Source organism: Oryza sativa, chromosome 2, assembly GCF_034140825.1.
Source record: "Oryza sativa Japonica Group chromosome 2, ASM3414082v1".
NCBI lineage: Eukaryota > Viridiplantae > Streptophyta > Magnoliopsida > Poales > Poaceae > Oryza > Oryza sativa.
The window spans coordinates 11,377,045-11,395,345 of record NC_089036.1 but is presented as its reverse complement, the minus strand read 5'-3'; the positions used below and the strand labels follow the sequence as shown (position 1 = coordinate 11,395,345).

General features: G+C 46.4%; 1 protein-coding gene and 1 pseudogene across 5 annotated transcripts; one reads left to right on the top strand and one right to left on the bottom strand.

Annotated features, from left to right (window-relative positions):
* Positions 1 to 2,115: 2,115 nt before the first annotated feature.
* Positions 2,116 to 8,508, bottom strand: LOC107276891 (chaperone protein ClpB1-like; annotated as a pseudogene). The gene is made up of 4 exons (XR_010739631.1): positions 3,736 to 8,508; positions 3,527 to 3,672; positions 3,110 to 3,438; positions 2,116 to 3,008 (listed from the first exon to the last, which is right to left on the bottom strand). The product of XR_010739631.1 is annotated as a chaperone protein ClpB1-like (transcript).
* Positions 8,250 to 12,709, top strand: LOC4329080 (sirohydrochlorin ferrochelatase, chloroplastic). 4 transcript variants are annotated; one of them, XM_066307923.1, is made up of 7 exons: positions 8,250 to 8,597; positions 8,885 to 9,040; positions 9,145 to 9,281; positions 9,419 to 9,480; positions 11,387 to 11,497; positions 11,674 to 11,766; positions 12,327 to 12,709. In XM_066307923.1, exons 2-7 carry the CDS (start codon positions 8,976 to 8,978, stop codon positions 12,429 to 12,431), a joined length of 573 nt encoding a protein of 190 aa, XP_066164020.1. In that variant the 5' UTR covers positions 8,250 to 8,597; positions 8,885 to 8,975; the 3' UTR covers positions 12,432 to 12,709. The 4 variants fall into 4 exon arrangements, with proteins under 4 accessions (XP_066164020.1, XP_015623203.1, XP_015623204.1 ...); XM_015767717.2 differs by having other exon boundaries at positions 9,145 to 9,347; XM_015767718.3 differs by having other exon boundaries at positions 8,250 to 8,649.
* Positions 12,710 to 18,301: the final 5,592 nt, after the last annotated feature.

The window sequence follows — 18,301 nt, the reverse complement described above, 5'->3', positions numbered from 1 at the left end:
CAAAATAAAAATAAAATAAAATCCGAAATTAGAAAATAAAAGGAGAGTCCAAGTAGTAATATAATTTAAAAATTACCGAAATTTGTAATTAAAAATAAGGAATATTGAGAGAAGAGTCCATATAAGAACCCAATATGAGATTAGTTAATATTCGGAATAAAAATAAAAATAAGATCTGAAATTAGCAAAAAGAAACGAAGAGTTCAAGTAGGAATATAATTTAAAATCAACTGAAATTCGGGATTTAAAATAAGCAATATTGAAAGTCCATATAAGAACCCAATATATAAGAACCCAATACGACATTAATTAAAATTCATAATAAAAAATAAAATAATATCCAAAATTGGAAAAACTAAAAGAGATTTCAAATAGGAATACAATTTTGAAACAACTGGACTTCAAAAAATAAAAAATAAAAATATTAAAAGAACACTATACGGTATTAATTAAAATTTGAAAAAAAATAAATTCTGAAATTAAAAAAGAAAAAAAATACTTCAATTAGGAATAAAATTTATAAATAACAAAAAATGATGATAAAAATAAAGACTATTGAAAAAAAGACCATCTAAAATCCATGACGAGATAAATTAAGTAACATGCCTATAAAAGAGTAGAGTGGCGGAGGTTGATACGACATATAAAAACTGTTAGTAAAGCACCAAATCGAATCCTAATGATGATTAAAAGAAGGGACGGTAGGCAGATCGTGAAGCAAATGGGTAAAGCAGTTGCCAGGACTTCTGAAAGTAAAAAAAAATAAACCCCATTGATAATCATATTCGATTTTTAAAATTTTAATGACAATAAAAATGAGAAACAGCGTGCGACGTGTATAGGAGTACAGTTGCAGAGCCGCCGACGGTTGGTGGGACTTCTAGAAAATAAAAAATGAATTCCAATGATTGTTATGTTCGATTTTTAGAATCCCAATGACAATGAAAAATAGGCGGTAGATGGGCTGTAGAGAAGTATAGTGGCATCGTTTGACGGGACTTCTAAAAATTATAAAAAATGAAACCCAACGAGACAATAAACTCTAAAAACTACAAGGTCACTCTAAAAACTACAAGGTCCAACCTTTAAAGGTTCGGAACTTCTAAAAAGTAAAAAACCAATGATAATCATGTTCGATTTTAAAATCTCAATGATAATAAAGAAGGGAGGCAGCGGGCAAGCCATAAAGGAGTACAATGGCAAAGCCGCTGACGGTTTGGCGGGACTTATAAAAAGTAAAAAATGAACCCAAACGATAATTATGTTCGATTTATAAAATCCCAATGATAATAAAAAGAAAAGACAGTGGACGGGTCGTAGAGGAGTATAATGGCAGCATTTGACGGGACTTCTAGAAATTATAAAAAGAAACCCAACGAGATAATAAACTCAAAAAACTATAAGATCCAAATTTTAAATGTTTCAAAGAGAATGAATAGAAATAGTGGTATTCTTATTATGTCAATGCCAATTGAATCAATGTTATTAGCTGGCCACACTTCAGTATCCATAGATATAGATAGGGCGGAGGCCTTACTACACGAGCTCGTAAGTCAAGCACGGAACGAGCGATCCCAGTCCGCGGCCGGCCGCCTCTCGGGAAAGGGGGGTGGGGGATGGGCCTACCTATCCCGAGGGAGCAGTTGAGAGGTTCCATATGCCGTGGTAGACCGAGCAAGCAAATAAAGAAGCATATGACAGAAGTAAGGGGTAGTAACTGGTGTGACTTTTAAAAACTATATAAATAGAAATACGGGGATAGCTATTTAATAAATCTTAAGTAAAATCATACTGAAATAGATATGATTTTGTTTGGGTGTTAGCCGCGCAATTGCGCGGGCCACCCAGCTAGTTTTTATTAAAAAAAAGAACGACACAGTTAGGAAAAAAAAAGAGAGCTCTAAGCGCTGTTAGCGGTAGGAAAGTGCGCGCCGTCTCCGGTTCCTAGCGCGTATGTGCGGAAGAGAAACCCCCGTGTTTAGGACCTCTGCTGGAGATGCTCTTAGACAATATGGGACCAGGAGTTCAAGACTTGCATCACCTCGTGACAATGGCCAATATTTTTGCGGGAATGACCAGATGAATGGATGTGCAAGGAATTTTAACAACCGGTAATAAAAGAACATTGAGGATTGATCAGAATTCAGAAATCTGAATTTTGAGGCACAGTTCCAAATTGTGAGAAATCATAGCCCAACGATCAGTACGATCAGGATTGGATTCACTATTCGTCGTCGTCAATCACGACGAGATACCTCGCCGGCGGCCTCCGCTTCCTCTTCTTCCCCGCCGCCGACGACGAAGACGACGCCGCCGCCGCGTCGTTCTCTTCTGCGTCTGCCTGCTTGTCGACGGTGAACACGAGCTCCTCCTTCCCCTGGTCTGCCTCGACGGTGACGTAGCAGTCGTCGTCCGCCTCCTCCTGCACCACCATCTTGGAGATCCTCGTCATCACGTCCTTCTCCAGGCACCGCTTGATCGGCCGCGCCCCGTACGCCCGCACCTGGTCGCTCGACCGCGCCAGCACGACGTCGAGCGCCGCGTTGGCGACGTCGAGGCCGATGCCCTTCTCGGCGAGGCGCGCGGCCATGCCACGGAGCTGCAGCCTCGCCACCTTCCGCAGCTGCTCGCCGGACAGCGGCCGGAACACCACCATCTCCGTCAGCCGGCTGATGAGCTCCGGCCGGAAGTGCCTCTGCACGTCGGCGAGGACGCGCTGCTTGGCGGCGGCGGCGGCGGCCTCCGTGGCGTCGTCCTTGTGGCTGGCGTCGGCGGCGGCGGCGTCGGCGAGGTGCTGCGCGCCGAGGTTGGAGGTCATGATGATGATGGTGTTGGTGAAGTCGACGGTGCGGCCCTGCCCGTCGGTGAGCCGCCCATCGTCGAGGATCTGGAGGAAGACGTTGAACACGGCGGCGTCCGCCTTCTCCACCTCGTCGAACAGCACCACGCTGTATGGCCGACACCGCACCAGCTCGGTCAGCTGCCCGCCCTTGTCGTACCCGTTCGTCCTGCACGCATGCGACGCGATCACACACGGCGGCCGCCATTAGAGCCTTGGGCATGCAAGCTCACAGCAATGGCACTGACGGATGCAACGGACGAGACATACCCTGGAGCGGAGCCGATGAGGCGAGTGACGGAGCTGGCGTTGACGTACTCGGACATGTCGATGCGGACGAGCAGCTTGGCGTTGCCGAACAGCTGCTCGGCGAGGGCCTTGGCGAGCTCCGTCTTGCTGACGCCGGTCGGGCCGAGGAAGAGGAAGGAGCCCGACGGCTGGTTCGGGTTGCCGAGTCCCGACCGCGACCGCACCACCGCCTCGGCGACGGCGCCAACCGCCTCGTCCTGCCCGATCACGCGACGGTGCAGCAGCTGCGGCAGCTCGAGCAGCTTCTTCCTCTCGTCCTCCCCCAGGCTCGCCACCGGGATGCCCGTCCACTTGCACGTACGCATGCGCATCAACCGCGGTCAGTGTCTCGCCGGCGCGCGACGTCGATGCGGTGGCGCGCGCCGGCGTGCGTCGTACCTGTGCGATGTGGTCGGGGCCGACGTTTTCGTCCTTGGGCGCCACCGCCGCCTGCGCCTGCTTCTTCTTCCGGCGATCCATCAGCAGCCTCGCCGTCGCGCACGCCTCGTCGACCAGGTCGATCGCCTTGTCCGGGAAGTGCCTCGCTGAGAAGCACACATCGTGAGCAGAGTTGATTGGTGATCAAGCGCGACGCAATGGTCTCTCACCTGGGATGTAGCGACCGGAGAGCTTGGCGGCGGCGACGAGGGCGGCGTCCTGGATATCCACGCGTGGTGGTCCTGGTACGAGGGCTTGAGCCGGCGGAGGATGGCGACGGTGTCGTCCACGCTGGGCTCCGCGACGTGCACCTTCTGGAACCGGCGCTCGAACGCGGCGTCCCTCACCATGTACCGATGGTACTCGTCGTGCGTGGTGGCGCCGAGGCACCGGACGCGGCCCCTCGCCAGCGCCGGCTTCAGCATGTTGGAGGCGTCGATGCAGCCGCCCGAGACGCGGCCGGCGCCGAGGAGCATGTGGATCTCGTCCACGAACAGCACCACCTTCCCGGCGGCCGCGTCGGCCTCCGCCTCCGCCTCGGCGATCACCCCCGTCATGCGCTCCTCGAACGTGCCGCGGTACGAGGTGCCGGAGATCATCGCCGCGACGTTGAGCTCCACCACGCGCGCCCCCTCCAGGACGCCGGACACCTCGCCACGGGCGATGCGCTGCGCGAGGCCCTCGGCGATCGCCGTCTTCCCGACGCCCGCGGCGCCGACGAGCACGGCGCTGTTCTTGGACTTGCGGGAGAGGATGCAGACCACGCGGTCGATCTCCTCCTCGCGCCCCACCACGGGGTCGGCGTTCGCCGCCTCCGCGGTGAGGTCGCGGCCGAAGGCGTCCAGCGTGCCCTTCGCCGCCGCCGGCTGTCGCGGCGGCGGCGGCGGCGGAGGATCCTTATGGATTATTATTGCCGGTGGCAGGGGTGGTGGGCGACGGTGCAGTGCCGTCCGGCGGCGGCTTCTTGTCCTCGGGAGGCGGCGCATTTTGCTTGTCCGGTGAGGCATCGCCGCCGGCAGCAGTAGAAGGTTTCTTGTTGCTGCCGCCGCCGTTGGTTTGCCTCGCCATGGTTGGCTCGGGTGAGTGAAAGGAGTGCTTCTGATTATATCACTATGCATGAGAGCATTATATGCAGCTTGAGACTGAGCAAAACAGGAAGGAAATAACAAAACAAAAGGCAGGCTACAAGAAAAGAATCTGCTAAAGGATTCGCCGCTGATCAGTAGTGACGAATGCTTCGAGTATTTTTACACGGTACGGCACGCACTAATCATGCGATCACGCGCTAATTGCGCCGCGCTGCTGCCTTCCTCCGTGATGCTGATGCAGCGTTGGAGTCTACGCTTTCACCATTGTTGGCCCTCTCTTTCATCCACGTCAATCCATGACCATTAATCGGAGAAGTGATCTTTTGATGGATGGTGCAAAAACCATGTTAGTCTTGGTTTGAATGGGAATCGAGACTAAAAGTCCAACGCCAGGCCCAGTTGAAAAGTCCAACGCTATTTTATAATTTTTAGTCCCGGTTGGTGTAAAAATTATTTTTAGTCTCGGTTTAAAAGATGTCTAGCCTCCTACTATTGTTAGTGGACTAAAAATCCACCCATAGAATATAATCCAAACTCCTCCACCTCCACGTTTTAACTTCCTCCACTCTTTTCTTATCCTCTGTCTCCCCTCCCTCTCTTTCATCTCTCTTATGAAATATATTTGATAATTTAACATTTTTTTTATTGCCCAATTGCTCTAATTGACACTTGTGAGGATGATACGTGGGACCATCTGAGTGAATGAAAGTAGGCCAGGATGTCAAATAATCAAAACACATTTTAAAGAGTGTTAAATTATCAAAATATATTCAATATTATATTTAATAAAACTAATCAGATGTGGTAGATGTTTCTAAATTTTCTTATAAACTTGCTCAAACCTGAAGAAGCTTGACTGAAAAAAAAAATTAAAACGACTTATAATATGAAATGGAAGGAGTAACTTATAAGCCTAAACAAAGAGAGCCTAAACTTGTTGGTTGGAGGGTTTTGCTAGTATTGACGAAAAATCCACGCTCGCCCGATGGTGCCAGATCTGTGTTAGCGCGAACTAAGTCGACGAACACAATGGCCTAGGAGATCCGCTTAGCTCCAGTGCATATCCAAAATATTGATGAGATGCTGGCGTGCCTATCAGTTTGATCTTGCAATTGACAAAATAGACAAATATGTTGATCACCAAAGAGCTGATCGGCTGACAAGCCGATGGAGTAGTTCCAGCCGATGCCGATACCAACTGATGTCAATAGAGTCTTGAACTGTCGGCTATATATCCCGTATATTTTGATACTTGAGTAAATAAAGATATAAACACAGTCGGCTAATGATAATGTAATATAACAATAATATAATTCAATAGAAACCAATCGTCTAAAAATAATATGATAGAATAAGTGATCCGATGGTTAAAGCATACATCGGTTGGAAGTCCGATGTCATTAAATCCAAATGATTAGTTAAACAATGAAACCTTTATTGCGATTGGCTGAATCCAACTTGTGTAATCCTTAGAAGACGATGCAACATCCAGATAACTCATCGGTTGAAACCCCGATGAAACCCTTATTGGCAATCAAAGGCAGGTTAGTTTTTATAGTTCCAAGCACGATTAAGGTCGATGAAACTCGAAGTATGCAAAGAAACATAAAGTCTAAACAATCAAGCCTTTTACTGACTTTAAGAGAGGTGGATACCTTAGCTAATCTAATCTGGCAAAGCAATTTAGCTGATACCGGCAAAAACTCTAAAGCAGATCCCAGCCGATACAAGTAAATCTACCAAACTAGATTAACTTATATATATGATAAATAGGCAGACAAATATATCAACCGAACCAGAGTGATTTGAGAGGTCGAAGCGATGCAGCCTTGAACCACACCAATGTAGCCGATACAATTACCAGGGTCGGTAAAACATAGGACTTACCCCTTCGCCGAAGATCGAAAGCCGATGCAGTCCCGCATCAGGTGCCAAGTTCCACCGGTGATAAGTAAAAACCTCGGAAAAGAGGGTGGTGATGCACCGATAGTAGTTCTATTGATCGAGAGGTAGTTTATAATTACCCTAGGTGTACATATTTATATCCATGGGTAGATACTAGTCCTTATTGGACAAGAAAGAAACTTTCCTAAATATAAAATAAAAACATAAAGTTCTTATCGGACACTAAGCACACTTTCCTAAAGATAAAAAGAAAATAAAAAACTCTTCCTAATTAATAGATAAACTACCATGCCGCATCCTCCTTGAACTCGGTCACTTCTGGATAAACTTCCTTTAATAGATTAATTTCCTTAACCGAATCTACTAAGAATGCGACTATTGGCGACTTGATAATTCTCATCGGCCAATTCCAAGATGCTGAAGCCAATAGTGATTCTAAACCGATGATGACTTTGGGGCTTACCAAAATTTGATGTTAACAACTAGGTCCAGGTTGAGGCCATCCCATTTTTAAAGTTATTTGGTTTCAAGACTAAGCAGGTTGGGTTGGTTTTAAAAGCGAATATTCCACTCGTATTTGGGTTGACCAGATCATTGAAAAATAACTGGACAGATCGAATGCACTTTGCTCCTCCTCGCGCACGTGAGGTGCACGCCCCTCCCAGGAGTGAGAAATTTGCATATCTGCCACCCATAAAAACTAGCTTAGTTAGAATGCCACCGTCAAAATGGGATTTGATCAAACGCCACTCTCAAGCTGCGCGCATTCGCTGCAATGCCACTTTCGTGGTTTTTTACATTTCGAAATTAATTTTCCTCAATTACAATTTTTGTTGTACGTTTATGCCCATGGGTCAACTGGTTGAATCGGACTTGGTTTCTTCTTGGTCTCTCTCATTTGGTTGAATCGAGCACGCAAGCGTGAGCGCGAGCGGAGAAGAGGTGGAGACACCGGCGCCGCCCACCACCATTGTTCTGTTGCTGTTCCGCTGCGCTAGCCGAGGGAGAGGAGAGAAGACCAAAGGGAGGGGCAGCCACGCCTGCGGCACCACCTTCCCCAACCGAGGCACACCCGCGCTGCCTCCCTCGCCATCCGCGCGGCCGTCTTCCCCAACAGCGCCGGCACCGCTCACCTCGTTCTCCGCCGCCTTCCCTAACCGCGCTGGCTGCGCCCTCGGAGAAATCTTGTGGCGGCGCACCCTCCTAGCCCACCGACGCGCTCATCTCCCGGTTGACGGGGGCGAGGATGCCGTACACTGCCGTCCTTGCGGCGGTGGCGCCAAGGACGAGAAAGGCGCGCGGCTCGACTGGCCACAAGAGGCAGCGCGACACAACGAGGAGTGGAGAGGCAGCTCGGTGGGAGAGGCGGTGCGGCCAAGTTGGTGAAGGCGGCAGCGCCTCTCTTACTCCACCGGCGAGGTCCCAAGTCGCCACCCCTCCTCTCCGGTTCAACCTACTGAGCCAGGGGCATAGAAGTCCAAGAAAAAAATAAATTGAGGAAAAAACAATTTAGAAATCCAAATAAAAAAGTAAAATGGTATTGCAGTGAATAGCCAAATAAAAAAGTAAAATGGTATTGCAGTGAATAGTCGAGGGCTTGAGAGTGGCATTTAATTGAATCCTATTATGATGGTGGCATTCTACCGAAACGGCGACGAATATACAAATTTCACCCCAGAAGTGGTAACCCTATCTCCCTACTGTTCGCGTTTTTCCCCATCGAAAGAAGGCAGCGGCGGCGACCGTGCGAGCGCGAGGCGAGCCTGAGTCGGCGGCTCGCGACCCCCTCCTCGCTGAAACTCGGTTGGACAACGTCGTCATTCTCTCGCCATTGGCTGCTGCGGCAAAACAAATCCAGCGCCCATCCCCTAACGAGGTCTCCCCTCCCAACCACTCCTCTCCCGTTCCCCCGGCGGCGGACGGCGGACGCGGTGGGGTTGACGGCCAACCACGGCTCAGAGCGCGCGGGAGGAGCAAACCGGGGCGCGCCGCAGCTTTTGAGAGCGAGAGAGGCTACTCACCCCTGTGCTCCAGAGGCGGTGAGTGAATCAAGGCAACGAATCCATCCATCCCCCACCGTCCAATCCATAGGTGAAGTCGCCTGAAATTCTGAAAATGTCCTGTCCCCCCTTGCTCTTGTGGTAACTTGCTTCTGCCATTAGTGGTAATCATTCTTGATTGGTGATGGATACTGTACAACTTTGTTTTTTAAAAAAACGAAGAGGTTGTAGGTTGCTACTATTTGTATCGTCATGTGTGCTACTGTTATAGCGAACACTATGCGTTCCATACAATGAATTAACATCTCATAACTCCAAATACTCAGCTGTGGAATTCGGCATCCGCCACTGCCCTGTCATCACCTATTTTCAACAAGAATCACATAGTGGTGCTCCTGGGCCTTTGGAGGGTGGTCTATGCATACTATCTCAATCCCCTTCCAACCCTTAAGTGCGACCCATACAAACAAACTGACATCATGGTAAGTAAGACTTTGTCTCCATGACATGCATTCTTTTTCTTTCATGCTAGTTAACTTCTGCTAGTTCTTGCCGTAACACACAACCTCTTGTTTGTTGGAATTAGGAGCATTGATGTCAGGAATTCTGCTAGCTTTGTCAAGTTGCCGAGAATTGGACTCAACATTGGAAACATAGTCATGAGTGCCAAGCCGAATTCTGGTTTCAGCTCAGAAACGGCCCAAGGAGAGAGTTGCACCGTTGGTGAGAAGGATGGTGTGATCATTGTTGACCATGGGTCACGGCGTGAAGAATCCAATCTCATGCTAAGTAATTGAATGACTGTAATTCTTTTCATGGCGCCTTCAAGCTTTTTTGTTTATTGCTCTGTATAATTGCAGATGATTTTGTTGCCATGTTCAGGGCGAGGACCGGTTACAAGATCGTTGAGCCTGCTCATATGGTACTATTCGTTGCTCATGCTTTTATGTGCGAATGTATTTTGTGAAGATTTTGAATTTATTAAGTACAACTTATGTAGTCTTGTTAGAGAGAATCTCTTTGGAGAATCAAACCGACTTTACTCCCATCAGTAGGAGTCTTGTGGCGTATCACAATTTTTTGACTGAATACTACAAATCAATTAATTAATTTTCGAGTTTGTTTCTGAATGACCTATAGTTTTTTTGAAATCAGAAATTCTGGCTGACCACTGAGCATGTTTATTAAGTAACAGTTTTCTGATAGCTTCCAATATCTGCCAGTTTTGTTCAATGGCTATGTTACTACCTGTTCGTCACAGTTTATGTGTATTTAACCATGAAACCTCAAAGTTGTATATACCATTAGACGTTTTCATTCACATGCCAATATGAGTAGCTATAGGATTCTCCTTTTGTGTCTGTATTGCAAAACTTCTCGCCAGCTGGGTACAATCGTATAGGGTGTTTTATTTTCTGTAACTCCAAGATTACTTGTGCAATGTCCCCTCCTGTTGGATTGTGCCATCATTGATGTTGCCATCTTGCCATTAGACTTTACTAAATGGCCTTGTCTTAGCTTTGGAAATAGTACCAGCCATGGCCAATTTATTGGTCAAAACCTAGCATGGGAAAGGATTGAAAAGACATATTCCCTTTACCTATAAAATGAATTATTTTTCCTCAATATGTTTTTTTTTTATCTGTAAGTAGAGGACCATAACAGCTGAGCAACAGTAGTATAGGAGATAATCCTTTTTTTATTACTTCCTCTTCTTTTAATGCTTTTTTTTTCTGTGAAAAATATTCTTGTAGTCCAAAATAAGAAACCATGAAGCTTGATTGTGACTTAGTATTAAATGTAGCATATTCGGTTTTCTATGCAAAGTGAAACAAATTTCAAAGCAGTGCAAGCCCTCTGCTGTCTTTGTGATTATTAATCTGTAGTCTCCATGTTCGATTGGCTGATTTGTAGATTAGGTTTAGTTCAGTTTAATTGTTTAAATGCATGTGTTTGTTTTGATCCCCTTCGATATCAATTTATTGCAGACACTTAGCTAGCATTCTGGGTAGAGTAACATAAAAACCATATACTTCAATCTTATTCTGATCTTTGGATTGTACACCTGGTGATAGAGGGAGGGAAGCCACATCATAAAATTATAGTATACTCAAACCATAGATGCAAGCCTCCACATTTATCCATTTGGTGGATCCATGCTGCCAAGAAGGAATCGCATAAATAAATCGTGAAGTGATTTGATTGTCAAGGGCGACTTAAGGGACATGTGAGTCATGACACATGTTAGTGCGATAGTATTATCATGCTTCTGTTGTGTTAGGTCCCCTGCGCCAGGGAGCCTTAACCAGAGGAAGGAAATAAATGGGTACAGCAGGAGATGGGAAAATAGAGACCTTGTTTCTGCTTAAAGGAAACCAATCTGACACCCTGACTTTATATAGCTCGACTGAACAGAGCCGACAACCAAAATTTGTTTCTAAACTTATCTCTAACCTCTAAAAGCAATCTGTATGGATACTTGCACGACACTGGTCCTGTCTCCCCCGCATAGCATGTTAATATTATAAAATGGAATGCACATTATCTTTCAGTGTTGCATGGACAAGGGTGCTATAGTCACTACACATAATTAGGTGTAAGTGTAACTTGAGCGCTTTTTTAATTTGTTTCATGAAAGGTATATATTGTCAAATGTGTCTCTATCTACTCCTCAACTTCCAATTGCCTTCTTTTTTGTAATGTTAATCTGTATGGCTAGTTCTTCTGGGGCAATGAATTATTATTAAATATATTTTCTTATCTCTATGGTCTGTGTATTTTGTCACTTTACCTTCCATTACACTCTTATAGTAGATGAATGTGTGCAGGAGCTAGCTGAGCCTACTATTAAAGATGCATTTGGAAAATGTGTGCAACAAGGAGCGTCCCGTGTTATTGTCAGTCCATATTTTCTTTCACCTGGACGACACTGGAAACAAGTATGCCTTTGAATTATTTAAGATTGTTAGTACTCAATCCTAAGGGTGTTAAGTTCATCAGGTTATTTCTATTTATTGCAATGATTTCCTAGGTAGATGGGTATTTGCCTTATGTATTATTCTCCACAATTAAGATGAAAAATTTCATTCAAGTTGGCACTATATTTTTCACCCAGGATATCCCTGCTTTAGCTGCGGAAGCATCTAAGGAGCACTCAAACATAACTTATGTTGTCACTGCCCCTCTTGGATTGCATGAGCTTATGGTGGTATGTGCTCATTGATTTCCCTATAAATTCTTCTAGATTATTTGTGTCACTGTTACATTGTGCACTCTTTATAGAAGCTGTCTAAAAATAATGTTTACTACTTTTCTGACAATTGATTGATTGTGCTCCTTACACTGTTTGAAAAAGCGTTGTGCAGTCTGTATCGATTAATAGAAAACTCTATATTCACTGAATATAAAGAGAAAGTAGTGTGATTTTGCCTCAATAAATAGATTCAGTACAGGTGTCTCAGTGCTATCCATTTGATTATCCTCTCAATTGTCATCACTTTTAGATGGTGTTGAAGAGGATGCTATCGTATGAAAATGAGTCCAAAATTACCTTATCGCCTTCTTTTCATAAATATTAGGGGGTGTTCAGATGAAAGATTCTATTTAAGAAATTTACAGGAAATTCTTGCATAATCATAAATGTAACTTATGATTTCAAGCAAGCTAACTTTGGTTTCAATAGCTATTAGCTAATGTCTAGCAAACTGAGCAGGATTTGTTTTCTTTTTTTTATCATATTTACTAATCGCATGCAAACATGTTTTTCAGGATGTTATGAATGATCGCATCAAGTACTGCCTGAGACACGTTGCAGGTAATGTTGAGGAATGTACAGTATGTGCTGGAACTGGAAAATGCCAACTGTACCCTTGAACACGAGTACCTGGGAGGTTACCTCATTCTATGTAAACGATTCTAGGTACTCAAGTTTAAATCCAAGTAATTAAGGCCATGGTATCTCAACGCCAATTTTTTCATGCAATCAACTAGGCCGGAGCTATATATTTTTTTGGATGATTTGTTAATCCATCTACCTGCCATCTACCATGTAACAATTTACTGAAAGAAAAATGTACAGTACTTGTGGGCCGTGCTCTGTATGGCCTGGAATGAAGAAACTGTTACCTTTTGATGGTTTTGGAGCTGAAAAAGTCCACTTTGACTCCCTTAAAAAGTAGGCTGAATCTAATCTGTAACCCTTAACCAGAAAACCTTAACCAGAAAACCAGATAAGATGACTCCCCGAACTATTAAAACCAGTGCAATTAGACTCCCTCAGCGGTTTTGGAGGGTGGTTTTGCTGATGTGGCGCTGATGTGGTGACGTTGACCTGGTCTTAGTCTCACGTGGCGCTTATGTGGCATTGGAATTAAAAAATATATGTAGAGCCCACGTGTCATCATCTCTCTCCAATTCTTCTTCCTCCTCTTTCTCTCTCCCTTATCTCTCTCTTTTCTTTTCCCCTTCGGCCGTGGCGGCGGTGGGCGGCGAGCGGGTGAGGGCCGGAGCGGCAGCGGAGGGTGTGTCGGCCGATTCCCCTTCCCTTCCTTGGCTCGCCGAAATCCCTAATCCCCATGCCGCATTTCGCCTCTCCCCGCGCACAACCTCCGCATCGCACGCCGCTGGCCTCTGCACGTTCGGCGAAGGCGGATACAGCCGGAGCACCTCGTTTAGCATGCACCCCATCTTGGTGAGCTTTTCCATCACCGCCGCGTCCATGGGGCCCGACCAACCGGTCACCTCCTCCACCTCCTTCATGCCGCCGCCTTCACGCCGCCGCCGCGAGTCGATAATGTCGAGCAGGAGCGCGTCGATCTTGCGGCCCACCTTCCACGCCTCGTAGGTGGCGCGGATATGGAGGAGGCTGGCGAGCGGGACGCCGACGAGACGCGCGCGTGGAGTGGAACAGCATCGCCTGCAGCTTTGTGGAAGACCGTGGCGTCGGCGGCGGCGATGCTGAAGTTGGCCTTGGCGATGATCTCGGCGGCGTTCCGGACAACGCCCTTCTCGATGTCGATGCAGCTGTGTCCCAACGCCACCATGTCGCTCCACTCGCCGAGCATCTTCGACGTCGTCTCCTCCATCACGCCGATCGTGTCCTGCATCATCAACAACAGGCACATATGTAGCCATCAATTAGAATCATGTAGAATAGTGCACGTGTTCTTGTGCATGGAGAGAATGAATTAATTGGTTGATTACGTTGAGGTTGGTGGCGGAGAAGGCAGGGGCGATGATGCAGCGGTGGCGAGCCCACTCGTCGCCTTCGGCCATGATGCGGCCTCTCCCGAACATGGCCACATGGGCATGCGGTCGTGGCGGAAGACGGCGGGCTTGCCCTAGAGCTTGCCGAAGGCGCCGACGGTGTCGGCCTCGTAGGCGGCGCCCTCGCAGACGACTTGGCTATGCATCGTGGCGGCGGTTCGGCGACGAGCTCGAGCTGGGCTCGGGTGGTGACGACGACGGCTTGGGCGGATGAAGACGGCGTCTTCGGTGGTGGACGACGCCGGGGCACCGACGGTGGCGAGGTGGAGACACCCACGACAGGGAGTCGAGGCTCCATGACGCCGACGTGAGGAGAGAGAGAGAGAGAAGGGAGAGAGGGATGAGGATGGAGGGAAGAGAGAGGATGACACGTGGGCCCCACATGCCAGTGGGTCCTATAATTTTTTTTGAATGACAGATGGGTCCTACACATTTTTAAAATTCGAGTGCCACCTAACCGCCATGTCAGCGCCATGTGGAAGGAATACCAAGTCAATACCACCACGTATGCGCTACATCAACGAAACCGCCCTCCAAAACCGTTGAGGGAGTCAAATTGCACCGGTTTTAATAGTCCGGGGAGTCGTCCTATCCGGTTTTACGGTTCAGGGTCATGGATTAGATTCGACCGACATTTAAGGGAGTGAAATTGGACTTTTTCCTTTTGGAGCCGGAAAGGCTAACGGGCCGGACGCCGGGTTGGTGGGGATGCGGCTGGTGAGGAAGAAGAGGTGGCTGAGGAAGGACGGCAGGTTGGCCGTGAAGGTGGCGACGACGGCGGCGAAATCGCCGGCGCCGGAGGGGGCAGGGTTGGGGTAGACGCAGGTGACGGTGGTCTGGACGTCGTCGGCGTGGAGGTCGATGTGGGAGAGAGTGAGCACGTGCGGCTGGATGGTAGCATCCGACGCCTTCACCAGGTGACGGCTTACTACCCGAATGGGTAATCCGGTGACCATATCTTAGCTTGCTAATGAATCCGGCTCACAAGCAATTCCCTAGGTGTTAATCTTGCAGTTCTAGTTCATAAATGTTCCTCTTTAATTGGTTAGCTAGATATTGCCTTTCTATATAAAGTCTATAGCGAGATATCTATATAGTCTATAGCGAGATATCTGTTCACGGTCACACCCTCGCCATTAGTTGTTCATTTACAGTACTTGGTACTGTATTTAATATGAGGCACTTTTAGGAATTTGTATGGGTACTTTTTTTCCTACAGACCATGTACAATAACAGACTATATATCAGCTATAAACATATACTTCCCATTCCATAATATAAGACACAGCCACTTTTTTTAGATGTTCCATAATATAAGATATGCGTGTATGTAAGCTATTAACTATGACCCCTTCTCCATTAAATTATTACTTTTTTAAATCCCCCACTCTCATGTTTTCTAATTCTATTGGATGCATATATTATATTTTTATTATGATCCAAAGTACAAGATGGTAATAATTATTTTCTTGGTCTTTGGGTTAGGAGTGGTTATACCTTATATTTTAGAATGGAATGGAGGGAGTATGAAGGAGATAAAAAATGAGAGAAAAAAGTAACGGGCTAGCTATAAACTTGTAGCCATCTATAGGCTGTAGCACAGACTACAAGATGCTGCGTGTATGACATGTGTGACCAATTATTAATGATGTAGTATGTATTTGTACTTAACTATTGTATGAATTGGCTATTAGATTGACTATAGATGATTTTGAGCTAGTAATTGGTTATACTATTAGAATCAAAATCCACATAATCAAAATCCAAGTCCAACCAAAAACAAAATCTCAATCCAAATCCAAATCCAAATCCAAATCAGAATCATCACAAAATCATCCAAAACATCAAGAGATGATGAGAGGAGATGGAGGGGCGAGCGGGAGGCCACCGTTCCTCCTCGACGGACCTCCTCCTCCACCGTCCCATCATTGCATCGGGGATCAGCCAAGCCGCCACTGTGCCGCCAGGGAGCTGGGGAGTAGCCGCGGTTGCGTTGGGAAGTCGCTGACTCGCCTTTGCGCTAGGAAGATGCCGGGAGGGAGAGGGAGGAGCCAATCCTGAGCCACCATGCCGTCGGGGTGCCGCCAACTTGCTGGATGTGGCGAGGAGCGGGATGGCAGCGGCACCCCGATGAGGAGGAATTAAAGGAGCCGAAGGATAGGGGGGAGGAAGGGGGAGCGATACCGCGGGAGAAGGGAGGGCATGGAGAGGCACTGCCGGTGGGGGAGGGGCGTGGAGAGGCGCCACCGGTGGGGAAGGGGCAACTCGCGGTGGGAGGAGGAGCGTCGTTGGTGCGGAGAGAGGAGCGGCGCCGCTGGTGGGGGACAGGGGCGGCCTGCGGTGAGGGGAGGGAGGGAAAAATGAATTAGGGTTAGGGATTTTTTAACCCCGACGATTTTGATGGATTCAAAATCGATCTGAGCCATCCATCGAAACGAACGGCTCAGATCGATCCCGTGTTGGGCTAGCCTCCATCTTTGGGCCGCATCACTGCTACGCAGCGTGCTGGCCGGCCGGTCCAACAAAGCACTTAGGTTGGACTTTTGGTTGGGGGCCACACGGCAATGAGAGGAGTAGGGGGAGCCGAATTAGACTTCCTGTTAGGCCGAATGCTTTCCTACAGGTTGAGACGGAGGGGAGGAGAAGGGATGAAAGCGAGCTGAAAATGGCCTAAAGAGAAAGGATGATTTTTTATTTAAATAAATACTAAAATAATGCTTGTATTATCAAAATTAGCTATTAAACTCTAGAAATTTCAATAAAATTCCAAATAGTGTAATTAATCATGGATAATTCAATAAAATTAAATCCAACTATATAATTTTATATAACTAATTTAATTATATATCTACCTACTTAAAAAATACCAAACATTTCCGGAAATTTATATTTCAATTAATTACATAATATAAATCTTTCTCGAGTTTTTCTCAATTTTCTGGTTTTTACAATTCCTGTGGCAACGCACGGGCACTTTTGCTAGTAATTGAAAAGATATTTCCCTCATCCTAAAATATAAGTAATTTTGGATGGATGTGACGTATTCTAGTAATATAAATCTGGACAGCGAGCTGCGTGTATGTTTAGATTCATAATATGATGCATCCTATTTACCCAAAATCTATTATATTTTGAGACGGAGGGGTAATCCGGAAAAACAGATCCCTCAATGACTCGTTTGAAGTAACTACTCGTATATCTGGAAGAGCCGCCGGGGCGCCGCCTTCTGTCCCGCACGCGGCACGCCTCAGAGCAAGTATAGCAGTAGGCTATAAGCCGGCTAAATGCTAAGGTGGAGGAGAGAAGAGAGGAGAGAGAGGAGAAGCGGGCTATAAACTTACAGCCGGCTTGGACACAAGAACCAAAAAACTATATGAGAGAGACAAGTGAACCCTATATTAATTGTAAAGAGCTAACTATTATATGGGTAGGTTGAAAGAAGGCTAAAAAAACCTTATAGCCAACAAGTCGGCTATATTATTAGCCTTGCTCTCAGGAGCGGCGGCCCGACGCCCCCATCCTTCCTGTCGTATGCACGCGTCAAAAGCTCCCGTCGGAAGAGGAATGAGGAATGAAAAGTTTAACCGACAAGCATACATGCAACAATTGCTCCATCAACTTTAATGATCACCAAATTCAATTCCATCTCTACTCCCATAGGGTTCGAGAGTTACAATTATTACCAATACCCCCATAGGATTTGACTGCACGGAAGAAGTAAAATGACTGATCGATCTGGAGATTAACTACAGATTATATGAACGGGATCAAATAATTTCATTAGCAGGATTAAATTAGGGCAGTCCGTCCAAAATCGAGCAATCGATCGATCATTGAGCGTTCGTGCTTAATTGATCAATTTGACACCGCTGGTTTTCGACCAAAGCTAGCTTGTTCATGCACGCCGATGACTGGGCGGCGGCTGCACCGGCGGCGAGGCGACGGGCTTCGGTGTGCAGCCATATGCGTTGGTGATCGACATGAGCGCTTCGGTGTCAGCATTGGCATTAGCGTTGCGCATTAACTGTAATACTCCCTCCGTCCCCTAATATAAGGGATTTCCATATTTTGCTTAAACTGTTTGACCATGGTCTTATTCAAAAAGTTTTGAAATTATTATTTATTTTATTTGTGACTTACTTTAGTATACTAGTACTTTAAGCACAACTTTTCGTTTTTTATATTTTCACAATTTTTTTAATAAGACGAGTGGTCAAACATTGCAAGCAAAATATCAAATTCCCTTATATTAGGGGATAGAGGGAGTATAAGGTTATGTTTGGGGAAGCTTCTAGACAATGTATTTTTCATCAGAATTTTCAGTTCCTCAAACGGTTTGTATTCATACACAAATTTGTTGACGCAAAATTCATTGTAGAGGCCTGAGAGATTTGCTTACATCTAGTACATGTCCTATCAATTAGGGTTTAGGTATGTCAGTTAGTTTGATCTAACAAGATATAGATAAAGATTAGATC